Source organism: Melanerpes formicivorus, unplaced genomic scaffold, assembly GCF_026170545.1.
Source record: "Melanerpes formicivorus ecotype bairdi unplaced genomic scaffold, bMelFor1.0.p_v2 SCAF_21, whole genome shotgun sequence".
Taxonomy (NCBI): domain Eukaryota; kingdom Metazoa; phylum Chordata; class Aves; order Piciformes; family Picidae; genus Melanerpes; species Melanerpes formicivorus.
In genome coordinates this window covers 3620308-3646806 of record NW_027142373.1, presented here as the reverse complement: position 1 = coordinate 3646806, position 26499 = coordinate 3620308, and the positions used below count along the sequence as shown (strand labels likewise).

General features: G+C 42.9%; 1 protein-coding gene across 1 annotated transcript in view; it reads left to right on the top strand.

The window, feature by feature from the left end:
- SMURF2 (SMAD specific E3 ubiquitin protein ligase 2) overlaps positions 1-26499 on the top strand; it is a 60435-nt gene that overhangs the window by 32976 nt on the left and 960 nt on the right. Inside the window, exons 4-18 of the mRNA XM_068151097.1 lie at positions 3882-4015; positions 4279-4344; positions 7994-8078; positions 9645-9728; positions 11057-11259; positions 11422-11506; positions 12817-12975; positions 18340-18550; positions 19621-19724; positions 21489-21603; positions 22249-22427; positions 22934-23071; positions 23266-23386; positions 24656-24857; positions 26118-26193. Of these exons, the coding sequence (XP_068007198.1) occupies positions 3882-4015; positions 4279-4344; positions 7994-8078; positions 9645-9728; positions 11057-11259; positions 11422-11506; positions 12817-12975; positions 18340-18550; positions 19621-19724; positions 21489-21603; positions 22249-22427; positions 22934-23071; positions 23266-23386; positions 24656-24857; positions 26118-26193 (1962 nt within the window). The remainder of the gene's footprint in view (positions 1-3881; positions 4016-4278; positions 4345-7993; positions 8079-9644; positions 9729-11056; positions 11260-11421; positions 11507-12816; positions 12976-18339; positions 18551-19620; positions 19725-21488; positions 21604-22248; positions 22428-22933; positions 23072-23265; positions 23387-24655; positions 24858-26117; positions 26194-26499) is intronic.

The window sequence follows — 26499 nt, the reverse complement described above, 5'->3', positions numbered from 1 at the left end:
ACCTAGTCCTGGACCCATCTTTACTCTGTGCCCTTCAAATCTACCACCCACCCCCACCAGGCTCTAGCATGGACTTGTTTGCTTTCCTTTGTTGCATCCTCAGGTGTAACCTCACCTAGCTTCTGTAGCTCTTCCTCTTTTCCTCACTGTAGGTTCTAGTGTTTGATGCCCTTGCAGAATTGCCTTTCCCCCCTAACCCTACAGTTTTACTTGCCTAGTTTATTGCTAATTATCCTGGAGGTTTTTTTCTCAGGGAGAGAAGACAGCATCTGCTTAGTGCTGATTTAGACAATCCCATCCTAGATTAAACTCCTAAAGAGCCATCAAACAGCTCCTTGCAACAGCTTTGCCTTCTTGATGTTGTTGTTTAGACCAGTTTGGTGAAGCTGATGCCCTTTGCATTTAGGGTAAAAGCATTTCTGGATTGATTTGCCCTTATCCACAGACCTGCCCATTCCATCTCAAGCACATCAGGTGTACAAGTCTTAGCTGAACTTTTTAGGTGGATCTGTGAGGAGCACCTGGAGTAGAAGCCCACTTTGCTTACTGTTTGCTTGGTGCAGGTGCTTTTAAAGCATCTTCTATGCTCTGCTCAACATTGGGCTGGGTAGCACTGGGAGGAGAAAGCAGCCAGTCAATGCCACATGTCTGTGCTGTGTTCCTGTCTGAGCCACAGCCTCTTGTTGATTCTCTCCTGACCATCCCAGAGGCTCAAACACCCTTCCATTGCTACTGGAGATGAGAGCAGTGTCAGGGTGAAGAAAGAGAAGAGGGGAAAAATGTGGGTGATATTTTAATTTGTCTCTTCACACCTACTTCTTCCACAAGCTGAAAGCAGCTGAAAGCAGCTGAGAGCATAGAGCAGAACACAACCATTGCATTCAATTCAGAAATGGGAAAATGGAGAAACAAACACAGCAATTTGTCCAGGTCAGAAAAAGAGTTCTGTGTGGCAGTGTGGATTAGAAACAGGGAATACCTGGCTTCCAAGCCTGAGTTCATACCTCTTGATGTTGCATTTTCCTCTCTTTCTGGAGGGAGTACATCTGGCTTGTGATCAGCAAGAGGTTTTTTCAAGATCTCTATTTTTTCCCCCTTGTTTTCTCCATTCTGCTTTTCTCTACTTCATTCTTTTCCAGCATGGCATGTATTTGATTTTTTTTGTTTGTTTGTTTTGTTTAGAGGTGCTTAAAGTAGTTATTTTTCTTGACCATTTCCAAACACACAGTTCTTAGCCAGATTTTACAGATTGAGGGAATATGGGAACTAACAAAATCTAACAAACAAACCCCCTAAACCAAACCAAATCAAGAAAATCCAAACAAACCAGAAGAAAAAAGAAGAAAACCAAGCCACAATACCCCCCAAAAAACCTAAACCTAAAGCTCAAAGAGCTGTAATTATGAGGAAGCAGACAGGAGCACCCAACAGGATTTGGGTGGGGGTGGGGGTGTTTTGTTTCTGTTTGGTTTGGTTGCTGTTGTGGTGGTGGTTTTTAAGTTTCTCTATTTTGCTTTTCTAATGTTTTTTTCTTAATAAATTAAATTCCTAGCTTGGGCTTTTATGTTGGAGTTTTATTGCCAGCTGATGTAATCCAAATGTAACTTAGCCACCAAATGAATTGGAAATAGCAGCTTGTCTTGCCATCACTCTTTAAATTCAACCATGTATTTTCGTGCCTGAAATGATGCAGAAATCTAGATCAAACCTTTTGCTAGAAAGCCAACTAGCAGTTACTGAACTAATTCTTCCCTTCCTCTGGAAACAAAACAAAAAAAAAAAAGGCAGGCCATTTTGATTTGGAAAATGCAGCTTGTCTTGCTTATTTCCTTTAAGTGTGTGAATCATCCACGTTCTCTGGTGCAAAAGCCAGAGCAGGTTGTAGTAGTCATGTAGAAGCCCTCACCTGTTTGCTGGCGATCATATACTGTGTCTGCATCCCAACTATCAGAACCTCACCCTGAAATCTTACAGTGATTCTTGGAAAGTGTGTTGTGTGTTGGAAAGTGTGTTCTACATATTATTCAGACTGCTCTGTTATGAAATTGTGTTTAACCATATGCCTCTGACTTTCTTAAAGCAACAAGGAAAACTGGAAAATTCAAGACAGGTCATGATAAGTCTTTTATTTTTAAGTGCACCTAACTTGTTCTCATAAGAATTTATTTTAAGTACATGAAACATTGTAGACTGCAACTGTGCACGTGAATACCCATTTCCATCTCTTGTTTATGCAAAATTGGCATTGCCAAGGTTGTAAGGCCAAAAACCTGACCTATACTGTGCAATCAGTTTACCATTCAATAAGCTTTGTTATTTGGTGTTTTGGTGGTGGTGGTTTTGTTCTTTTTTAATGTGTGTAAAGTCTGTATTTTGTTTAGTTTTAGTTGTGGTTTTAGTTTGGTTTTGTTGTTGGTCTTTTTGTTTGTTTGTTTTTTTTCTTTAATGTGCTCTGGGTATTTTAAACCATGCTCATGGGTATGTGCCTACAGTTAGGCTTTTCTGTCTTCCTGGATCAGTCCCTGTCTGCAGGTGATGGAAAAAAAAGTTGTCAAAGTTGTGCTTTTTTGGACCAAAAGGAAAAATGGGAGAAGTGTTAATTGAGAATTTACTTGCTCACAGCTGCAATTTGAAGCCATTGACAGTTCAATAGTTTGGTTTGCCAACCTTGACAGTATCATTTCTATCTTTATGAAAATATTAAGCTGTTTTAAAGCTGATTCAGTCAATGAGGTAGATTAGTTGACTTTGACTTCTTTCAAAAACAAACAAAAAGCACTTGCAACTAAACTGCAGAAGGCCAGAATTCATGGTCTGGGAAGGGAGAATTACAAGCAGCTCTTGGGATCTGAGCCATAGTTACAAATGAATTTTCCTCGGCTTTAAAAGGCTGTAAGAAATAATTCAGTATTGGCAATGGCTGTCTTAGGTGTTTTGAAAGCAAAAACTAGCCCACAAGCTTATTGCTTCTGAAGAACAAAGCTTCAAACAACAAAGCAACAATAAAATAACCCAGTGTCCAGGTTTCCCCAAGCCAGTGCAATGCAGATCCAGGTTTTGCAAAAGCATTTCTGTGGTAATGCTGTGAGGAGCAGGGGGCAGGAGGGGAGGGTGGCACAGCTCACCTAAAACATGGATGAGCTGCGGGTAAGGGGGTGACATTCCTAATTTGTCATGCGTGTTGCAAGCATGGCCCTTCTGTAGCTTTCTTAAAGGTATGTTAGCTGCCTGAGGATCTGTGAACTGCAGATGGATAACTGGGTTTGGATTTTGTTCTCCCTGAGCACTCAGAAGAGCTCCAGAGTAGGATGACTTGCATTGCTGGTGACTGGAGGAGTAGCCTGAAAGTAGGGGCTGATGACATGCTGCAAGTGGATGCTGAACTGAGTTTGTGTGCTGGCATTTGAGCTGCTCTGCCTGCTAGCACTGCTCATACACACAGGCTACAGGAGCATTGCTGTGCCCTCTGGTTAGGCTGAGCATAGGCATGAAGCTGGCATTAGAGCTGAGCATGTTTGTAGCTGCTTGAAGAGATGTGATTGCCAGGCCAGCCCACAGCCTGCTCATGTTGCTGTTTGAAGCAGATTCTTGTAGGCTTTGGATTCCCAGGAATGCCTTCTTCCAGAATCAGGATCTTTAGATAAGTTTGTATTCAGGTACAGTCCTTCCAGTCCTTCATAGGCCATGCTGTAATTAAGGCATGATGTGTACCTCTCAGCTGAGATGGCTTTCTCTTGCCAGTACAGTGTGTGTTCAATTATTCATGTAATGGTTGGTAATATATTTTTTAAATATTTTTTTTCTTCCCAAAGTGATTTCTGGAATATCTTCCACATGTCAAGGAAGTGCCACTGACATTGGTGTTTTTCCCCACTTTTCAGATACATCGGGAAGTCGGATTCCATAACGATCAGCGTGTGGAACCACAAGAAGATTCATAAAAAGCAGGGAGCTGGATTTCTGGGCTGTGTGAGGCTTCTTTCCAACGCAATCAACCGCCTTAAAGACACTGGTTGTAAGTAAGCTAAAGGCTGGGCTTTCTTCTTCCAGGCCAAACTTCAGGGACAGACTGTTGAGGAGTGACAGCTAGTTGTGGTTTTGTTTGGGTTTGTGAAGTTTGTATATTCCAGTTGGTTTAGATAGCATGAGATCGTGCTCTGGTGGGACCTCACCTGCAGTAGTGTCCAATGGAGGCATTTTGTTCTGATGGTACTTAAATACACTGCTCAAAGGCAGTAAAATATTTGATGACTTCTGTTTTGTGTGCTCTTTGTGTAGATCAGAGATTGGATCTGTGCAAGCTTGGGCCAAATGACAATGATACTGTTAGAGGACAGATAGTCGGTAAGTAAGGAGTTTGTCTTTTATTTCTCTTGGAGATTAATAGTGGCTATAGAAATACCTTTCCTAGATGCCAGGTTTCTGTATTGGATTTTATCTCTTTTCAAATTCAGCGTCTAGTGCCAGAGCCATTTGGACCTCAACCTAGAAGTGTCTGTGTAGAGAACTAAAAAAAACAAACCCCATGAAACAAAACCCCCAAAAACCCAAACAAAAAACCCACCCAACCCAGAACAAACTCCTTAAATATGATTGCAAGTGTTGAGACAGACAAAACAAAGTTCCTTCAGAAAGCTTTTAGTGTTGAAGACTGGTGACAGTTTGTGCCCCAAATCTCTGTGAAAAACTGGCTGCAGATTTCTTGGCCAGTGTGAGCTGCAGCAAAGCTGTGCTTCCTGTAGGCTCTGTGAAAGTGTAAAGCATCTTGCTGTAACAGGAGTGAATTGCTGTCTGGGATGACTTGGTCAATTCATTTTGTGTTTTCACAGGTTATTAACAAGTCTGTCACCAATGTCTGTAGCTGTGCTTTGTCATTCTGCTAACTCATAAACCTCAAATAACTTCAGAATTGGAAAGAAGCTGGCAAATTTGAAAGCAAAGCATCCACAAACAATTTCATGAACACTCTTGTGGGTGCATTGGGAGTTATTTCAGAAGGCAGGGTTTCTAGTAGGTCACTTAAGTAAAAAAATCTTGGTCAGGATGAGGAGGTCTTTATGGCAAGATTGTAATGGGAATATTTGGACATGGAGAGAAGAAAAGTGAATTTGCATGTTCACTTTTATGTTCAGTTTGTAGTGCAAAGAATATCCAAGCAGCATTATTGTTTTGTCAGCCAGAGCAAACAGTCAGCAAAGAAGGGCTGCAGTGCATTTGTTTCCTTTCCTTCAGGTTCTGTTGAAGAATATCTCTGCCTTTACCTCTTCATATAGCTTTAACCATCTGTCTAGCATCTGTTCTGCAAGTGTTTGCACAGTGTTAAGATAAGTGTGCAGGAGAGTCAGATGATGGTAGAACTGGAATTATAAGTGCACTGCTGAGACTTCTGACCATTTGTGACTAGTACACTTTCCATGTGAGCTTGCACAGAAGAGTGAAGGATAAAGCAGTCATTTTTCTGGAGTGTGTTAAGTTGTCAGTTCAGTTTGCTTTTTGGTTTTGCTCCAGTGCACTGGTCCCCTGGTCATCCATGCTGTATGTATGTAGTTTTGTTTGAGGAATTCCTTTGAAGAGGAAAATGAGCTCAGCTGTCAGGGTCTCTCTGAGCAGCAGAGATCAGTTCTTCCCACAGCAGTCCTTCAGACATGACACTAGCAAGGACTGTACCCTCACCCTGTGATGTGCTCTCATGCTGCCCTCCAGAGTACATAGCATGCATCCTTGTCATCCTGACTGGAGAATGCTAATTGTTAATTAAACAAGCAAAACCCTCCCCCCAGAACCCCACCCCAGAGCAGAAGTGTCTCAAGGCTGCTGGGATGCCAGATGGTAAGCCTGAGGCAAAGACTGTGAAGTGTGGGCATGGCAAATACACTTCAACTAGTTGTGATAGTCCAGTCAGCAATGTGGGCATAAATTACACTGACTAGTTGTCTTACCCTGATGTGCTTATGAGAAGTGGTAGAGCCAAGCAGCATTTGCTCTTTTGGCCTGCTTCTGGGGCTGTCCCTGACTAGCAGTAGTTGCTGGATGGTACATGGAACCTAGAGCAAACACAGCTTGTCGGGGTACAGCTCTCTGTGCTCTGCTTTTTGCTGTTACCATCAGAAAGGGCAGGTTTCCCCAGTCCTGGCTGTGTTCTGGTGAGGCTCCAGAGACTCCAGGCTTTTTGTTTTGTTTTGTTTCCCTGTTTAAATAGTTGTTATTAATATCTTTATATTTTAATCTTTCTTCACTAATTCAATTTTGTGAAGTGGGTGAATGAGCCTGAGTAAAACTAGGTAATTCTGCTGCACTGGTGGAGAAATCCTGATTACAAGATCAGAAAGAAGATTGAAGTTATAAACACACCCTCAGTCCTTCTCATGATAAAGTGGCTTAAATTAAGAGGCCATGCAAGACTGGAAAACAATACTAAAATGTAACTGATGCCTTCAGCAGACGATAACCTTACAGATTAAGTGCAGAGTGGGTATGGCTTTAGAATTTGGGACAGGGAACAAGGGGATTTTTATCTTAAATGCCTGGGGTTATCTTCAAAGGGGGGAAGAAAAGGGGACACTTGCGAGTAGTGGATGCAAAGGGCACCTGAACTGTGTCTTAATCTTGCAGCTCTCTTCTGTGCCACCATTTTATTTCTGATGTGGCGGTGCAGAAAAAATGAGTCCTTACTCATTACAAAATGAAGCCGTGCACAAATTTTGGTCCTCACATAGGCAAAGAGGAGGTAATTGCCTTTGTTTAGTTTCATTTTTGTCTGTGTGTATTGCTTGCCAAACCTTGCCTACATGCAGCAATGTGAACTTGTAATGTGTGGGTTTGTTGCAGAATCAATACATCATCTTGGTTGAAATTAAATGTAAGGTGTCTTTTGCTCTAAGAAGTTGCTTTGTCATGTTAGTGTTCCTGGAAGTCTAGGAGCTCATATTAGGAATAAAGCCAGCAGGTACTGCAGAGCTTCCTGGGCTGGGCTGTTGAAGGCTCAAAATCCATAGCTTCCAAACATGTTGAAAATTTGGACTCTAGGGCAAAACCTGCCGGTGCTGCTACATCATTTTTTTAACCTTGTGATCTTGACAGAAGCTTGGGTTTTGGCTAGGTTAATAGCTGTAAGTTTACTTCACTGCATGCACAGATAGGACTTGCAGGCAGTTGTCCAGAGATACAGTAGTGCCGCCTCAAATGTGGGCCGCAGCACGTATTCAGCTTTTTAAGTCATCGCTTTACTGTTAAAGGCAAAACAAAACATCAGAAAAAGAAAAAAAGACCCACAGGAACACAAGTGTCATAAATTATCAGATTGGACACTTGCAAATCATGATACTTGGAACAAAAGCTGCCTGGGAAAAGAAAAATCTTTGTTTTCATAGTTGTAGTACAAAAGCTTCAGGCATAAATATCCATGAAATTAAACAAGTGGTGCAGTTTGGCTGAGGGCAGTGAGGGCTTCTCAGGGTGCTGAGCACTGCTTGGTGTGAGAGCTGCATTTGACTTCTTAGCACTGGTGATCGAAAGCATCCAGTAAACCAAATGCAGTGCTTCAAGCACATTTTGCCTGGTGTATGTGTGTTGAATCTCATGTGCACACAAAATACATAATAACAAGTCCAAAACTTACAGGAATTTCTTATTTTAGCTCTTTCTGTTAGCACTAGCACTGTCCTGCTTGCTGTCCCAGCTCTGAGGTTGGCCACCCTGCTGCCACCAGCAAGTCACAGTTCATCTCAAAATTTCATGACAGCTTCAGAGTTAACTTCTTGTTCTGCCTTAACTCACATTTATATTCTTTAAGGTAACTTACTTAACTGTGATGTAGAACTACCTGTATGAAAACATGCACTTTGTGTGTAGCTCTCTTTGATTTGTGAGAAGGACAAAACATCTAGAACATGGCTCAGCTTAGTCCTCCAAGTTGTACCATTTATCTTTCAAATCTAACTGTCATTTGCATTCAGATGTCACATCTTTAATAATTCTTTTGTTGTCTTAATAGTAAGTCTTCAGTCCAGAGACCGAATAGGCACAGGAGGACAAGTTGTGGATTGCAGTCGGTTGTTTGATAATGATTTACCTGATGGGTAAGCTACCATCACTCTGATGTAAATACACACACAGCTGCAGTAGTGAGAAGTCAGTGCACAAATAGGTTAATTTCTTTTGATTCTGGCACTCAGAGTTGGGCAGTTTTGAATGTAAAATCAGAAGATAAGCCAATGGGGATACAGAAGATAGTTAGTTATTTGACACTTGTCTCGTGGAGAATGGGAAGTGACCTATGTGAGTAAATGCTCTTAAACATACACTTGTTTAGGAGAACATTTCCCCTTCAAATTATAGAACTGATAAATTAATATCATGTTAAATCAGAGCCAGCAGACTGACTTCATCCATGCAGTAGTTCTGTAGCAAGGGCCTGCTGCCTTCTACAGAGCTGTGCAGAAATGTGTACTGTTACAAAAATTAATCACTTCTTTTGTGTAAATCAGCATGAAGAAAACATGATTGGGAGAGGTAGGAGACCCTGAGTTCTTGCTGTATTTATCTGCCAAAGGCAGGGTTTAGGATTTTGCTTTGTCCCTGTGAGAGTTTATGACATCATTAACACATAAACCAGTTTTGTGAATACAGAAAAAATGCTTTGGTTTAAGTTCTGGTGCTGTCATCAGCTTCTTTGGAGCAAACACAGACCTTCTGAATGTGATTCTTGGCAGGTAAAGACAGGAGAAACTGATTTTTCAGATGATGAATTTTGAAACATAAATTAGCATCTAAATTCTGAGAGCATTCATTTGGAATAGAATAGAATAGAATTAACCAGTTGGAAAAGACTTTTGAGATCATCAAGTCCAACCCATCACCCAGCACCATCTAATCAACTAAACCATGGCACCAAGTGCCTCATCCAGTCTCTTCTTAAACGCCTCCAGTGATGGTGACTCCACCACCTTCCCAGGCAGTCCATTCCAATGGCCAATCACTCTTTCTGTGAAGAACTTCTTCCTAACATCCAGCCTAAACCTCCCCTGGCACAGCTTGAGACTGTGTCCACTTGTTCTGTTGGTGGTTGCCTGGGAGAAGAGACCAACCCCCACCTGGCACCTCCCTTCAGGTAGTTGTTTTGTTACTCTGGAGTCTGGAGAGGTCAAAAACAGTTTAGATACTCACTTCAAATGTGCTTATTGTGTAACTGGCTTATTTAATTGTGTAACTGCAAAGCTAGCTGTATTTTGGAGTGCAAAACAGTAATTATTAAAAAGTCATGGTATTTGAAGGTGACTTCTTAATGAAAGCAAGCAGTGCATGAAAATAGTGAAAACACAGAAATCAGTGGGTAAAAGAAGTTAAAGCCATTATTAAACATAATGTTTTTCAAGAAGTTTCTTTATATGGCTATTTGGATTTGATTAGAATGCAATTAGTTACTGAACTGAAGGTGTGACTCTGTTAACGATGTGCCCATCTCCAAGAGAAGGTAGGATCAGGTCTGAGTGGAACTTGCAGTTGTTTCCTGGTAACCTTGTTAAGCTGAAGTGATTCATAACAGTGTAAGTCTTCCTGAGTTGGCACTTACATTGGAAACATTTTGTGCACTGGTTTCCTGGAAATACCACTCAGGGCCTTATCTCTCCATGTCTGAATTCTAGGTGGGAGGAGCGGAGGACTGCCTCTGGAAGGATCCAGTATTTAAATCACATCACACGGACAACTCAGTGGGAGCGACCGACACGGTGAGAGACTGCGTCTGATGAAGTTCATTTGCTGGCCAGGAGTGCTGAGCACAAGGCATTCTTAGTGGCTCTAACAGGGGTATTGGGCATTTCTTTGAGTCACTCTGCAAACATTGTATGCTTTTACTCTCCAACATCTTGCTCCTTCAGCCTGCCTGATGTGTAACTCAGAAGAATCATTCTGACTAGGGTTTGGTTTTTTTCGTTCCACTCATACTGGTATCTCTGCCTTCTTGTAGAGCTGCAAATGCAGACATGACAGCATGCAGGCATTGTAAAGTATGAAGAGAAGAGATCATGAATAGCTGACAGCCACTGTCTGTGTCCATGCTATGGCCATGTAATGCAGAGTTTTGAAAGCTGATTGTTACAGGGCATGTTTGGAGCACTTCTGGATCACCTCCTCCAATAACCACAGAGGGGTGTTATGGAAACTGTTCCTCAAACCAGCTTTGCTGTTCCCTGAATTGTAGCCAGTGTCACTGCCTGGTTTTGAGACTCTTCTGCAGACTATCTGTTCTATCCTCAGTAAATGTTGTCCCGGTCGATGTGTGGATACATTTGTCTTAAAATAATCTGCACTGTTAATGCTGCCAGCTCTGATATGTATCTGCAGTTTCCAAGGGAGTGAGGGTACCAAACACCTTTTTAATTTACCTGTCTGTATTTTTCCAGGTACATTAAAATGCCTATTCCAAAAGGTAGAGACAATTAGAGTAGAAATACAAATGCAAACTATATGATTTTGTTTGGGGGATTTCCTGCACCCTAATCAATCTTCCTTTAGCCTCTTTAAAATTCTTTGGAAAGCAGAATTGAGATGCAAACCCATGTAAGTCAATGTTACCTCTTGCAGTGGAGCTCTCCAACATTTTTCTCTCTTGCCTAGCTCTTTTTCACCATCCTCCCCTGCTAAGTTTCCTTGCAAATTAGAAGGAATAACAAGGCCTGGTCACTTCTCAGGCATATAAAAGTGATGTGAGAAAGTTTGGGCTGTATGATGCTCATTAGAAAAAAATATTTCATCCTCAATACTCTTAAGGTGGGAACTGTTCATGTGAGCATTGGATATGATCTTCATACTGCAGTGTCATATAATTGAGTGTCAGGTCAGACCCTAAGACAAGTGAGGAGTTCCTGTGGGATGAATCAGTGAGTACAGAGCAGAAGCTTTCTGTGCCTCATTGAAGTATCCTGCTCCACACATCAGTGCCTCAGTTCTGCCATCCACAAAGATTTCCCCAGAGCCCTGAGATGAGGCCTCTCCACCGTGTGTTGTGCAGCTCCATATGCAGTCAACAATGCAGTTATGATTTTGTTTCCCCTAGGCCAGCATCTGAATACTCCAGCCCAGGCAGGCCGCTGAGCTGCTTCGTGGATGAGAACACTCCAATTACAGGGACAAACGGAGCGACGTGTGGGCAGTCCTCAGATCCCCGGCTGGCCGAGAGGAGAGTCAGGTCACAGAGGCACAGAAACTACATGAGCAGGACACACTTGCACACTCCTCCTGATTTACCTGAAGGATATGGTATGCAAATGAAGAAAATGTCAATTGTAGTTCTCCCAGTAAAGTGGGAAAGTGGGTTTTGTCTTCTCGTGTGTAAGATCCTTTCAATTCTGGGGGCAGTCAGGAATTTGGAGTTGTTACACTGAAGTTTTTTGGGTTTAGTTATTTATCTTGATTTCACAGAGCAAAGGACAACTCAGCAAGGACAAGTCTATTTTCTGCACACTCAGACTGGTGTTAGCACATGGCACGATCCAAGAGTACCTAGGTAAGTACTCTGCTCTTGGGAGACCCCACCTTGAATACTGTGTCCAGTTCTGGTGTCCCCAGCATAAGAATGGCACAGAACTGTTGTAATGAGTCCATGGGAGGGCCACAAAGGTGATCCAAGGGCTGGAACACCCCTGCTTTGAGGACAGGCTGAGGGAGCCAGGCTTGTTTATCCTGGAGACGAGAAGACTCCAGGGAGACCTCAGAGCTGCTTTCCAATACCTGAAGGGATGCTACAGGAAGGCTGCAGAGGGACTTTTCATAAGGATGTCTAGAGACAGGACAAGGGCGAATGGTTTGAAGCTGAGGGAGAGCAGGGTTAGATTGAATCTTAGGAAGAAGTTCTTCGGTATAAGAGTGGTGAAACTCTGGAATAGGCTACTCAGGGAGGTTGTGGCTGCCTCCTCCTTGGGGGTGTTCAAGGCCAGGTTGGATGGGGCCTTGAGCAGCCAAGTCCAGTTCAGAGATGTCCCTGCCCATGGTGGGCAGGTTGGATTAGCCATTCTGACCCTCAGCTCTTCCCTCCCTTCAACTCACCCGATACTGGGAGATGTGAACAGCTTTTAAAAGAGCTACACTTGACAGCCTGAGGTATCTGAGATGTGAATTATATACATGAAAAATCAATACATTTACATTTTTGAGGACTAGTGTTTGCTTTGTGTGAAACTCTGGTGTGAATTTACATCTTCCTAATTTCAGCAGAATTTCCTTGAGACCCACTAAGCCACCCCTGCATTGCTCAGGGCAGAGCTGAGTCATTGGTCATAGAATATTTGATTTCACATATTTTTTAGAGATCTGTTTGGTTCCCACTAGCACTTGGGGCTTTGGGGCAAAACCTCCTGTGCCATGCATGCATATCCCATGCAGAATTCCCCATGGGAAGTCTTAACTCTTCAGAAATATAGCTTTGTTTTGTAGTTTTTCAAGTATGATTCAGAGTTCCTTTCATGACTAATGTTGGTTTAGAAACATTTGCTGTCAGCATTGGTGCAGAACTGCAATTCTATTTTGGCAACCAGGGCAGTGGTCTTTATTTTGGTTTTAATTTCACATCTGAAATTCCTTTGTAAAAACGAAGGTGATGTGATAAGAATATTTTTTTTCCCCACGGCATGTGTTCTGGGTGTGTGTTTTTCCTTTGGTGGGCTTGCACCTTGGGAGTAGAGATCCCAGCTGAAGAGCTCAAGTTTCTGAGACAATACATTTTTCTCAGACTGCATGGAATTGTTCTGTTACATTTACGCTCGTTTGGCTCAGAAGCCAAATGCTGAGGTATTTTTCATTTTATATTTGTTTTCACAGGGATCTTAGCAACATCAATTGTGAAGAGCTTGGTCCACTGCCTCCTGGATGGGAGATCCGCAATACAGCAACAGGCAGAGTTTATTTTGTTGACCATAACAACAGGACAACGCAGTTTACAGACCCACGGCTATCTGCTAACTTGCATTTAGTCTTAAAGTAAGTCTACAGTCTCTGGCACATGCTGAGTGAAAAAAAGGGACTCCTGAGGCGGGCTAGATCTTACATCAAGATGTATTCTACCGTTCAGCAGTATTTACAGCACAGCAGTCTTGCTCTCTAGCACACTACCAACTTACTCTGTTACACAGCAAAGGAGACAGGTTTGATTGTTTTGGGGAAAATCCTGCCTCCAGCAGTGTTTAGGCAGGAATGTGACTATTGTGATGCTGGGAGTTGGGGGCAGCAGGGGGGAGGCAAGTGGAAAAGGTTGGCCCATAGAATTTTTCCAATGCAAGAAGGACACTTCCTTTCCTTTTCTTCATTCTACTTTCAGCCGTGGAGAGCCTCTTAAAATAAGAGGTTACATTCAGTAGCCAGTGGTGTGAAAGACTGCTGAGTTTGGCAGGGGTGCACAAGTGCCCGACTATTTACCTGGAGTAAAGGAGAAAAATAATTCAGCTCCTGCCTTCAGTTTAAGACTAGTTGAGATGTTCCCAAAATAAGATCCAAATAATTCAGATTTGGGGAAAAAAGTAATTAAGAACTGCATTTTTTTTCTGCCTTAGCATCTTGATACCACATTTTCTCTGCCTTAGTGTCTTGACACCACATTTTCATACTACACTTTTTTAAAAGAGAAGGGGAAACTCGAATGAATTCTGGCTCTTGTTTTTATTCCCTAGGCACTCATTTCACACCGGGGGATTTTCTACTGAAAGTGGAAACTAAAAAGCAAACAAACATTTCTCTTTTTGCATAGACATATCTGTTAGTCCAAGCTATCTGGGAGTTTGGCTCTATTGTTTGTCTTCCTAACACCTTTTAATACTCCTGCGAAACACCTGTGAAGTATTGAGTAGGTGTTAAGTGGAAGAAACAATGGAGAGCTGGCCAGATAGAAAGCCGTGCAGCCCTGGGCAAGGAGTTAGGAGGAGGAATAGTCCCGTTAAGGAAGTGAATCGTTGGGAAGAAAAGCTGAAGGGAAGAATAATGGGAACAGACAGTGAAAAGAGAAAACTGAGGAATGGAAATATCCAGGAGGTCAGCAGATCTTGTGTGTGATAGATAAAAGCTGGCTAGACTTTTGTCAGCCCAATAGACATTTGAATTTAACAGCCTAAGGAGGCAAAGAGTCTAAATTTTGACAAATAATGTATTTTGCTTATAGAAATCCTGAGTTATATGTGTGTGCATAGCACAGAGCCTTGGTCAACCGACATCCTCCAGACACTTTTATGGTCTTTTTATCTTTTGGGTTTAATTTAGAACAAATAGCTTCTATTTTTAGCTAAATTTAGATTGGCAATTTCAAACTAACATGATATTAAAGGATATTTATCAGTAGAGGAGCATTTTCATATTTGAAGCACAAGGAAGTTCATTACCTTAGTTGAGATTTAGATATTTTACCCCAAGGAAAATGTCAGACCACCTTAGATACAACAGTGTGGAATGTTCAGTTAACTGGGCTAGGTTTTTCCCTATGGAGAGAGACTGAGAGCCCTGTTGCTGTTCAGTCTTGAAAAGACTGAGAAGGGGATCTGATCAATATCTGAGGGGTGGGTGTCAAGTGGAAGAGGCCAATCTCTTCTCAGTGGTGCACAGTAATAAGACAAGGAACAAGTGCTGTAAACTTGAACATAGAAGATTTCACCTCAACATGAGGAGAAACTTCTTTACAGTGACAGCACAGGAACAGGCTGCCCAGAGAGGTTGTAGAATCTCCTTCTCTGGAGAATTTCAAAACCCACCTGGATGCATTCCTGTGAGTACTACACTGGGTGATCCTCCTTTGGCAGGGGGTTTGGACTGGGTGATCTCTGGAGGTCCCTTCTAACCTCTAACATTTTGTGATTCTGTTTGAAAAACTCCTTCCCAGGTAGGTCTATTTTTAAGCAGGGTCTTAGTGGCTTGTCCTAGGTGTGCTGTAGAGGGCAAACAGGTAGCTTGCTTTATCTGGAAAATCTAATTTGACTTTCCCCTTCCAGAATCATAAAACCATTTTGCATTTCTTTAAACTTAAAGTACCTCTACTGTGTGCTTCAGTTTTTCATGTCTGCAGCTGCCTTTCATTAGGGAAGGATTTCAGAAATTCAATCAGCAGTGTCATCAGCAGAGTCTACTGCCTGGTGAACTTTTTCTGGTGTTTATTCTTTTATTGCACCAAACAGGATATGTGAAAGTTTGTTTGTTTTTTTTTTCCCTTTTCCCCCTTAAGCCTACCTCCTTGTTTGTGTTGTTTGAAAAAAACAAAAGGCAAAATAGAGGAAAGTAGTTTGTCTTAGGCTTGGCATTTTGTAAATTATCTGAGGAGTGAGCTTAGAATTTGGGTGGGATGGTTGTGATGGTGTTTTAGGTTCAAAGCCATAATGAAAAGAGTGATACTGACTTTTCTGAGCTGAATAAAGCAGTTTGGTCTTCCAGGGATGACATTATAAGTTATGAAAATAATCAAACCAGTTCCCCAGTTCTGTTTCAGAATAGTGGCCAAGAGCTTGTGATAGATTGTGCTAGTATGCACCTGAAGAGTGCTCAGATAGGTCCTTGGAGCACTGCAGAACCAAGCATAGTCCTTCAGCTGTGAAAACAAACTAAGAAATGAGCTGTAATTACTTTAAGCACTGCAGATTTTTTAGCTAATATTGCACTGATTATTTTTAGTCTAATATGGAGGATAGCATTTTTGCTTTTCTCTTCCTAGTACTCTGCCCTATTTTAGATTGGTTTCATTTGATGCTTAGATCTTAGGTTCATGCTCATTGCAGAGACTACATGTTCATTTAGACTGCCTTTGACCAGCTTTGTGTTCAGGGGAGGCTGTCTTTTTTGCTCTTAAAGGCAGTATGAACCTCTGCTCACCTTAGTATATAATTATGACCTCTGGTAGGCAATACAAGGAATATTTTCACATGCTCATGCATATGGAATTAAAGTTCAGCCTTTAGAACAATGGTTTTGTTTTAATTTGTATGTCAAGTAAATACAGTTTAAATGACAGTCATATTTAAATGTAATCACTAGTGAAAAGAAATTACCATGCACATAGCCCTGTTGAGGCTGCATCTGGAGTGTTGTGTCCAGTTCTGGGTCCCTCAGTTCAAGAAGGACCTCAGGGAACTGCTTGAAGAGTCCAGCGCAGAGCCACAAAGAGGCTGTAAGGACAGACTGAGGGAGCTGGGGCTCTATAGCTTGGAGCAGAGGAGCCTGAGGGGTGACCTCATTCTTGTTTATAAAGATGTGTAGGGCACTGTTGGGTAAGTTTATGGTAAGACCAACGTGGTCAGCTTCTTAAGGTAGACTTACTTTGAAACCAGCAAACAACAAAGCCCTGTGAGACTAATAATGTTGATTAAACCACCTTCTGAAGTTCTGCATCCTAGGACATAATGCAGGGTTTCTGTGTATTATTGTCTCCTTAGAGCCCAGCAGTTAAGAGCTATTACTATTAATGTTAAGCTTTGAGTTCCAGCTGAAGTGATGCACAATGAAGGTGGCATTGCAGGGGTTTCTAAACTTTAGCCTTGTAAGACTAGTGATAAAGAGTTGCTGGTGACCTGGTGTTGGTTTTCCTTAAGGGTGATTTGTGCAAAATTGCTTTAAATAGGAGGTTTGCAAATAACAGACAAGCTGTTCAGAACCATAAGGCAAACTGGGAACACCCTCACTCCTTTTTTAATTGCCAATTATGAATGTTCCTGTGATGAAAGCCTGCTGGAGGTGAATTTTGGTTGGCCAGTAGAGCTTTTGTGTAGACTTTGTTTCAAAACAGACAATAGGCTGCAATTTTAAAATGCATTAAAACTGTGTTTGGCTCCATGTCCTGTTTTTGATGTTGAACAAACCCAATTCCTTGACATTCCACTGGAAAACATTTGGAATTGTAGCCGGTCTTATTTACCCAGTAAATTCAGGGTAATTCCCATGTGTTCCACAGAGACTCTTCCTGTGGTTTAGGTAAAACACAGCTTTTTATCCTGGGTTGTTTGGAAATGCCATACAAAAAAGCTAGAAAATACCTGCTTACTGTGCACAAAAAACAACAGCAGAGGACATCTCTGCGACAGCATTTGTTTGCTTTTCCTAGTAAGAAGCTAGATTTACAAAATCTCCTAGAATTGCTAGTAAAAACACTTGAGTATCTGTGCCAGTCAGTTCCATGTGAACTCCCACATTCCTGTGGTCCAGACAAGGCCAGGTACAAGGGACAAGGTCCTTGCCAAGCTGCCAGTACAAACATCTTTCTGTAAGCTTACTCTTTCCCAGACAAGCCATTTAAAACAGACCGTGGCATTGAGTGGAGATTAGAGGTGCAGTGCTGGCAGATCGCTCCAGGGAAAATGGAGGAAGGCAAAACAGGCAAAGGAAATACGGAAACGCTCACTGAGAAATTCAGCGTCAGCAGCTTAGCAGTAAAATTCTAGGGATAATACCTTGTTAGAGCAGGCTGTAACCTTTTGCATACTTTGTAGAGTAGTACTAATAGAAATAACAAACCCTAAAACCAACTGGTAGCTGCCAAGAAAGACAGAAGCATTTGTCTTTAGTCATGGTGAGAGCTCACCATGAGCCGGCAGCATGCTCGTGCAGCCCAGAAAGCAAATCATAGCCTGGGCTGCATCAAGGAGTGTGGCCAGCAGGCCAGGAGAGACGCTTCTGCCCCTTTAGTCTGTTCTTGGGAGACCTCAAATATTGTGTCCAGTTCTGGTATTCCCAGCATAAGAAGGACACAGAGCTTTTGGAGTGAGTCCAGAAGGGGGCCCCAAAATTGATCCAAGGGCTGGAGCATCTCTGCTGTGAAGATAGGTTGGGGGAGCTGGGGTTGCTCAGCCTGGAGAAGAGAAGACTCCAGGAGGACCTTAGAGCTGCCTTCCAGTACCTGAAGGGATGCTACAGGAAGGCTGCAGAGGGACTTTTCATCAGGGTGTCTGGAGACAGGACAAGGGGGAATGGTTTGAAGCTGAGAGCGAGCAGGATTAGACTGGGGCTGAGGAAGAAGTTCTTCAGTACAAGCGTGTTGAAACTGTAGAATAGGCTACCCAGGGAGGTTGTGGCTGCATCCTCCTGGGGGTGTTAGAGGCAGGTTGGATGAGGCCCTAAGTAGCCAAGTCTAATTGAGAGGCATCCCTGCCCATGGTGGGGAGGTTGGAGCAATTGATCTCTGAGGTCCTTTCCAGCCTAAACCATTCTGGGATTCTGTGATAAAATCTCCCTGAATTTTAGCTTTCAGTGGCCATGGACATTTTTTGCGTAATCACAGTAAACTGGAACTAGTTTGGTTACAAAGACTTAATCTTGAAGAAACACCTGAAGAAAACAGGGTGTATGACTTGAATGTCTGCAAACAGCTGTGTTTGTTTCCAGCCGCCAGAATCAACTGAAAGATCAGCAGCACCAGCAGCACCAGCAGGTAGTGTCCCTGTGTCAGCTCCCGGACGAGGCAGAGTGTCTGACGGTGCCAAGGTATAAGCGAGACCTTGTGCAGAAGCTCAAGATTCTGAGGCAAGAGTTGTCACAGCAACAACCTCAAGCTGGCCATTGTCGTATTGAAGTCTCAAGGGAAGAGATTTTTGAGGTAATTTAGAGCATGTGACCCATCTTTTATCATTGAGGGAAGGGGAGGAGGGTTGTTCCCTGCTGTTTAAAGCAGTCTGATTAGATCTTGGTGTCTGGAGTTGAAGCTGGGTTTTCACTGGTGTCAAATGGGAAGAGGAAGCATATCAAAGGGATGTTAAGAACAGCTGTGTACTTAAAGGTGATGTATTTACCCTGTAGAGAAGGAGGAGGAAAGCTTTCCCTGGGGCTGGAGACCTTCAGGGACTGAGGAAAGAGTTCAAGCACTTCATGTATTTGAAGATGCTGTCTCACTTCTTTCTTCATTGTAGGAACTTCAATGTCTGTTACAGAGGGGGTGTCGCACACTGGAAACTAAACAGTTATTGATGATGTCTGATCAGCTGTAGTTTAAGCAAAATCACTGTTGAATAGGATCCATCTTTAGAGTTTGGGTCAAGTGTCTCAGTTCTGGTTGATTTTGTTTTATTTCCACCCCCCCTTGAATCAGACTAATTTTATGAATTCTTTAAGCTTCTGAATGAGCAGAGATGCCCTGCTGAAAAATCTGGGGTTAATTCCTTGTTTGACATCAGAATTCGTTTTGCCTCTTCCAGCTTTTATTCCCTATTTTCTTGTTGAAGCCTTACTGGTAAATAATTTTGTAGGTGTACTGGGATGGCCTTGATGCTTCTCAAGGTGCTTCTTGAAAAAGGTTGCAGGTGTGTTATAGCTGGAACAGAAGCTCCACTATTGGCTTTTCAGACTGCCAAAATCTTGAGCCTTTATGCAAAATAAAAGGAGTTTACTGACACAAATTTTAGTATTTTATAGTTGTGAGGATGCTCTGATCACTGTGCACCTCTGGAACTGTAATGGAAGGTGATTCTTATGTCTGTTTTATTGGACAAGTGCTGTCACATTTGCAGAGAACTCTGTGATGTGACAGTCTGGTTTGTAGCTAGCAAAATGATGTCCCCTCGAATGGGTGTCCCCTTTGGCCTTGGAGTCTGATACTCCATTTCCAATAAGCAGTATCAGCTTCTTGTCTGTAAATAGCAGCTAATAAAAGCAAGTGTGCTGTGTTTACAGGAGTCCTACAGGCAAGTCATGAAGATGAGGCCAAAAGACCTGTGGAAACGATTGATGATAAAATTCCGAGGGGAGGAAGGCCTGGATTATGGAGGTGTTGCCAGGTAAACAGGCTGTCCTCTGTCTCTTCCCCCACCAGCACCACCTGTGCTTTGGAATTCTAAATCAGCCTCATGTCATCCTTTTTGACTCCCAGTTGTAGTTACTTCTGTAACAGATTGTATGTCAGAAGATAGATATTTTCAGATAGTCTTTTAAAGGAGAAATTGCATCAACCCCCCTAATTTATTGGAAATAAATCAGCGGGTGTGTTACAGATGGCATCAGTTGTCCATCACAGATGCAGGACAGGCTTTTGGTATCTGTTAAAATTGCTGTCTTGTTTCTTTGGTGAGTTGAACTTGAGCAGATGAGAATTTAATCACTAAATACTTGGCTTTGTGGCAGAACTTTGATCCAAAAATATCCTTTCTTGCACGTTGTCACTGCTGCTTGAAACAAAATGTTAAAACCCAACCGTTAGGAGGAGAATAAAGTCTGTCGATAGTCTGAGGTTAATTTTCACCTGCCTGTAATGAGTGACATGTATTGATTGTCTGAAGATTATTTTCACATTTTACATCAGTGTAGCAATTGTCTTGGCCAATTGCACAGATGCTGCTTTACTGCACTGAAAATCCTCCCCTCCTCTGGCACGTGGATTTGCTCTCTAAATGAGTGACTCATTTAGGAGTATTCATTGGCTGTACTAATTAACAGTAACTCGTCAGACAGTCTTGGTGATTCAATTACTATTAATTGATTATAATAATAGTGTTTAAGTCCAAGCAGTTACAGATGCTGCTGTGCACTGTATTCCAAAGGACCTGCTGGTATTTTTCAGCATGGGTTTTGTTTCCAGTCTGTCTCTGCCGTCCTCCATACATGAGGACCAGTAAGGCCAAGCTAGGAAGTGTAATTGTTTGCCCAGTTTTTAGACCATTATGTAGTGACTTATGAACATGTAATTAAAAATTTAAATACATCCATTACCAGAAGATGCTTTAGGTTTTGATTCAAACATCTCTATATTACAGTCAATAGAATGCAAAGTGTCTTGTCTTAGTGTAATGAATGAGGGAGAACCACAGTCAGAAACTGTCTTGGAAGTAAGCAACCTGGAGATGTATACATCAGCTGTCAAGTGCTGTGCAGTTACTGGGCCAGTAAAAATAATTCTGATTTCACAGAAATACAGAATGGCTTAGGTTGGAAGGGACCTTAGAGATTATCTACTCCAACATCCTTGCCTTGGGCAGGGACACCTCCCAACTACATTTAGCTACTCAAGGCCTCATCCAGCCTGGCCTTGAACACCCCCAGGGAGGAGGCATCCACAGCCTCCCTGGGCAGCTTATTCCAGTGTCTCACCACCCTTGTTCTGAAGAACTTCCTAAGATCCTGTTCTTCCTCAGCTTCAAGCTATCCCCCCTTGTCCTGTCTCTAGACATGCCCATGGAAAGTCCCTCTGCAGCCTTCTGCTATTGGAAGGCAGCTCTAAGGTCTAGCCAGAGTCTTCTCTTCTCCAGGTGGAACAAGCCCAGATCACTCAGCCTATCCTCATAGCAGAGGTGCTCCAGCCTTTGGATCATCCTTGTGGTCCTCCTTTGGACTGGCTCCAACAGCTCTGTGTCCTTCTTATGCTGGGGACACCAGAACTGGACATGGTGTTCAATGTGTTTCAGCCTTCTCTGAGCATCTTCAGAGACAGCTTCCTTCCCATTCATGTTTACCATTCAGATTGGGAGAAATTGTACTGCTTTGAAAAGATCCTCAGTCTAGAGCTGCTTTTGTCTGAAGTACACAATGAGTTATTTGGTTTTCTTCAGGGAGTGGCTCTACCTGTTGTCACATGAGATGCTGAATCCATATTACGGTCTCTTCCAATATTCCCGAGATGATATCTACACGCTGCAAATCAACCCAGACTCTGCGGTCAACCCGGTACGACTGGTGACAGGAGCTCTCCAACGGGTCATTTGGTGACTAGAAATCAAACACACCTGGAATGTCCTAGACTTGGGAACCCATTTCTCATAGCACTACTGCTAGAGATTCAATTGGTGCAATAATGTTCCTGGATTCATAGATGGGTTGGGTTGGAAGGGAACCTTAAAAATCATCCAGTTCCAACTACCCTGCCATGGGCAGGGACACCTTCCACCGGACCAAGTTGGTCAAGGCCTCATCCAGCATGGCGCTGAACATCTCCAGGGAGGGGACATCCACAACCTCTCTGAGGCAACCTATTCCATTGTCTCACCAAATATGATCATTGCTTTCTGATACTGATCAAAGAAACTTCTCAAATGTGGTCTTAATGTTCTGTAAGATGTCACTTTAGGTTTCCTGTGGGAGAAGTTGCCTGGATTTTGATTTTTAGTACTGGAAGCAGTACAGGCAGTGTGCTGTCTGTTTAAAAAAACAGAACAACAACAAACCAAAATGAAACAAAAAAGCTCTTGATAGGGTTTTGTTTTGTTGTGGGTTGGTTTCTTTTCTTCATATTGAGATTTTACTTAACACTGAACAGGTATAGCCTGGAGGTCTCATGGAGCTGAACAGCTTGGTCTCTCCTTTCTGTTTCAGGAACATTTATCCTATTTCCATTTCGTTGGACGGATAATGGGGATGGCTGTGTTTCATGGACACTACATTGATGGGGGCTTCACCTTGCCTTTCTATAAGCAGTTGCTGGGGAAGCCAATTACTTTGGATGACATGGAATTGGTTGACCCTGATCTCCACAACAGCTTAGTCTGGATACTGTATGTACCGTGAGCTCTGAGAGGGCTGGAGTTGTGTCTCAGTTAACTTTATAATGCTCCTAAATCCAGCAGAAAAGAAATGCAGTGTATTTTGATCCCCTGCTTGGGCAGATTGAAAAATGTCTTTCTTCTACAATTCAGCTTCTTTAAGGCTTAACATGCTCGAGGTGTTCAAATCTGAGGGGTGGGGGAGGTAAATGATCACTGAGCTGTGAAGTGCTCATTTACTAGGATCTAATTTATTAAATTTGCCCATGGTTAGCAGTGAGGTGTTATTAAAGTGTAACACTGAAACTTTCATGATGGCTTCAAAATGGAACAGAGCAGAAATGTGTGCTCACCTTCTGCTACCAAGCAGAAATGTGTGCTCACCTTCTGCTTCCAAGCAGAAATTGGAAGTGCTGTGGGAGAACTAAATTGTGATGTCTGTCAGCTGTGTTATGGCTGTGAGAGATCTGCAGGACGTGTGCTCCCTGATGAGTCACTTGCTGATTTCTTTCCTCCAGTGAGAATGATATCACAGGAGTCTTGGACCACACATTCTGTGTGGAGCACAATGCATACGGGGAGATAATTCAACACGAGCTGAAACCCAATGGCAAAAGCATCCCTGTGACAGAAGAAAACAAGAAGGAATATGTCAGGTACAGCAGGATATTTCCAAGGTGTTTTGTAGTCCTGTGGTGGGGAGGATCTTTTACTTGTCGGAAGTACTTGCCAGTGTTAGGTGGTTGCTTTCTGAGTGGTGCTGTCAGTAGGGCCATTTTGGGGCTGGTTCAACTGAAGGTTTGTTGCATTTGAACTCCTCTTTCAGCAGCCCCATCTGCACTTCTTGCAGGCTTTACGTCAACTGGAGGTTTTTACGAGGAATTGAAGCGCAGTTTCTGGCTCTCCAGAAGGGATTTAATGAAGTAATCCCACAACATCTGCTGAAGACATTTGATGAGAAGGAGTTAGAGGTCAGTCCAGTGAGGTCAGGTTACCTCCTCAAGTGCAATAAAAGTCTGAGGTGCTCTTCTGAGGTTGAATCAGGTGGGAAGCTGTGTCCCAGAGCCTTGGGGGGCTGCAGGTGTGCTGCAAATGCAGTTAGCACAAGGGACTGGCAGGTCACAGCCACGGAGACTGTGGGCATGTTCCACTGAGAGCTCCAAAAGGGTTTCTCAAGGTGCATTTCATAGCAGCTGGAGGATGGTGAACGAGGAGACCTTCTCCCATACCTGACAAATCATCCAAGCCTGCCTGAGCAGTGTCTGCAGTGACTCGGGCTGTTCCAGAGCACTGCTCCAGCAGAGCTGGTGGGGAATGAATGTTTCACACACTGTGGTTTCATGACATTAAATTCAGTGCTGCCAGGAAAATAGCCTGTCACTGCCTTCTGCTCCCAGCCCTTCCAGTGCATGGCACTGGCTTTGCTGTCAGGCAGCTGTGTGGTTTTGCAGAGCTGATTAATGCTAGACTGATGCTGTCACAGACAAATGTGCTATGAAGTGTCAAGATCAGGATCTAAATACTAACCTCTAAAGGCAAATCCTATGGATCCCAAGTTTGGTTTAAACCTGAAATCTACTACACAGTCTGTTAGCTGTGGAGCTGGGGGGTTTGCTGTATAGAATGGCCACAAGGTAAATGACACTGTTCACTGTACTAGAATGTCAGGAATTGCTCTCCTTTGTAACCTGAATAATTTCATTCGACAGCAGTGAGCCAGCCCTGCTGTTAACCCAGGATGGTTTTGCAAATGCAGAGTAAGAAATGGGAAGGTCCAATGTCCTCAGTCTATCCCTGTGAAGCTTGAACTGATCCATTGTGGGGCTTTGGTTTAGAAGCACTGAGAACTTGTCAGGAAAGAAGTCTGGTTTCTGTTACATCTGGTATGACAAGAACAAGATTATTTTGGGGGGCCCAGAGTTGGACCAGCCAAGCTACACCCTCAGCTATGCTCCAGAAAGAAACCCTGAATTCAGATGTGAAGTAGGGGGTGCACTTTCACACATGGGTGGACTCTGTTCTTCTGTCATTTAACTGTTTGTGTACAAAGGTAAGATTTAAACCAAAATCACAAACACAGCCTTCTATTTCTGCATTGCTTGGGTCTAGTGAGGTCATAATTTGCCTTTGGTATAAAATCTTTCTGTTTTTCAGAGTCAGTTCTCACTTGGCTAGCTCCAAACCCATTTTTGTTTGTATTGATCAGTGATGAAATCTTTCATTCTGTTTGAAATTTACAGCTCATCATTTGTGGACTGGGAAAAATTGATGTTAATGACTGGAAGGCAAATACTAGGTTAAAACACTGTACCCCAGACAGCAACATCGTGAAATGGTTCTGGAAGGCTGTGGAACTTTTCGATGAGGAGAGGAGAGCTCGGCTGCTCCAGTTCGTGACAGGCTCCTCCAGGGTGCCTCTGCAGGGCTTCAAGGCCTTACAAGGTAACAGGAACTGCAAATGCCTGTGCTTGGAGGAAGTGATGGGACACATCACAGAAACATTAGCTGAGAAAGAGGCCGGCTGGCTGCAGGGTGACTTTGTAAGAGCCATTTTTAAGGGTGTGATGAATAACAATCACCCAATCACCAGCAGTGGGATTTGGGTGTGTGTTTATACCTCGTTCAGTTGTAAATGGATTCTTTGTTTCAATCACACACGTCCTCCTCAGCTGAGCAGAACTTTTGCCAGAGATCTTTGTGGGGTTCCCCTTAGGTTTTGTTTGTTTGTGGTTGTTTTTGGTGTTGGTTTTATTTTTTTCCCCCCTGGAAGCCTGTTTTAATTTGTCTTTTACAAGCTCTGGGACCAGAAAACACCAGCATGCAGTGTTCTTGTGGCTCTGACAGCAAAGGCACTTCCTAACGCTGCTTTGATTCTAAGTGAGGCACCCAAGGCATCAGAAACAGTCACCTCCATTCCTGACCTGTCTTCAGAACTTCACTTGAAGCTCTGGGTCTCTGTGGTGTCGGCTCTGGCTGTAACCCCTGCTGCTCTGTTAACACAGCAGTGACTCTGTGTCACCCTCTCACAAAGATGAGAGAAAGCTGCCTGGGGAAAACATTCACCATAAACCATTTTAACAGGTGAAAGATTCCATCAGAACACAAATTCTGGGGTAACAGCCACCACATCCCAAAGCTAGTTGCTCTAGAAATAGGGTTCTTCAAAGATTCTTTTTCCTGTTCCTCTGTTCTTAAGGAGAGCAGAGTCTGCCCCTGTGCATTATGTTCTTACTGTCTGTCTCTACACAGGCAAGAATTCATTTTACTGAGGTTAGGGCATTTGTAACCTCTCCTTTGTGAGATCTTCCATGTACACCAGGTCTGAGACTGCTGTGCTGCAGACCTTCATTCTTTAGCAGTGATTAAAGGGTTCTCTGTGTAGTCAGATAAATTAACAAAACTAAGAAGCTGACTTTTTGACCTCTATCAAATCTGAATAGGCTTGGCTCAAGACCTGTTGTAAAATGGGGACAGCCACAGCTGCCTCCATTTTGTCCTGTAGGAAGGGTAAGAGAAGTTAAACTCAAAACTGTGACAACTCTACAGTGTGCTGTGTAAAACAGGTGTTTAGGTCCTCGTTATCACTGGTTTCTTCCTCATCTTGCAGTGTCTTTTGTGGTGGTTTTAGTTACTTTCTTTGTTGCTGCAGACACTTCATATTATGCAATACAGTAGTAGTAGAGATCTCTTCTGGATTTTCAGGTGCTGCAGGCCCACGACTATTTACAATACACCAGATTGATGCCAGCACTAATAACTTGCCGAAAGCCCATACCTGGTAAGACTTCTTCAGCTCTCTGTTGTATTGATAAAAGCAATTTGCTGTCTCTCTATTTTGATCAGTCTTTCCTGCTTCTCCCTCCTCTTCTGCTATAATAAATGCAGTAGAGGTACAAAAAATGGAGATTGCTGTTATTTCTGTCAAGTTTTCTTGGACTTGTTGCTCTGTCATAGTTTCTGGTGCATTAACTGACACAGGATAGACCTGTGCTATGTGATGAGGAAAGGAAGGTTCTGGGAAGACCTTATGGAGGTCTCCCAGTACCTGAAAGGGGCTACAAGAAAGCCAGCAAGGAACTTTTTA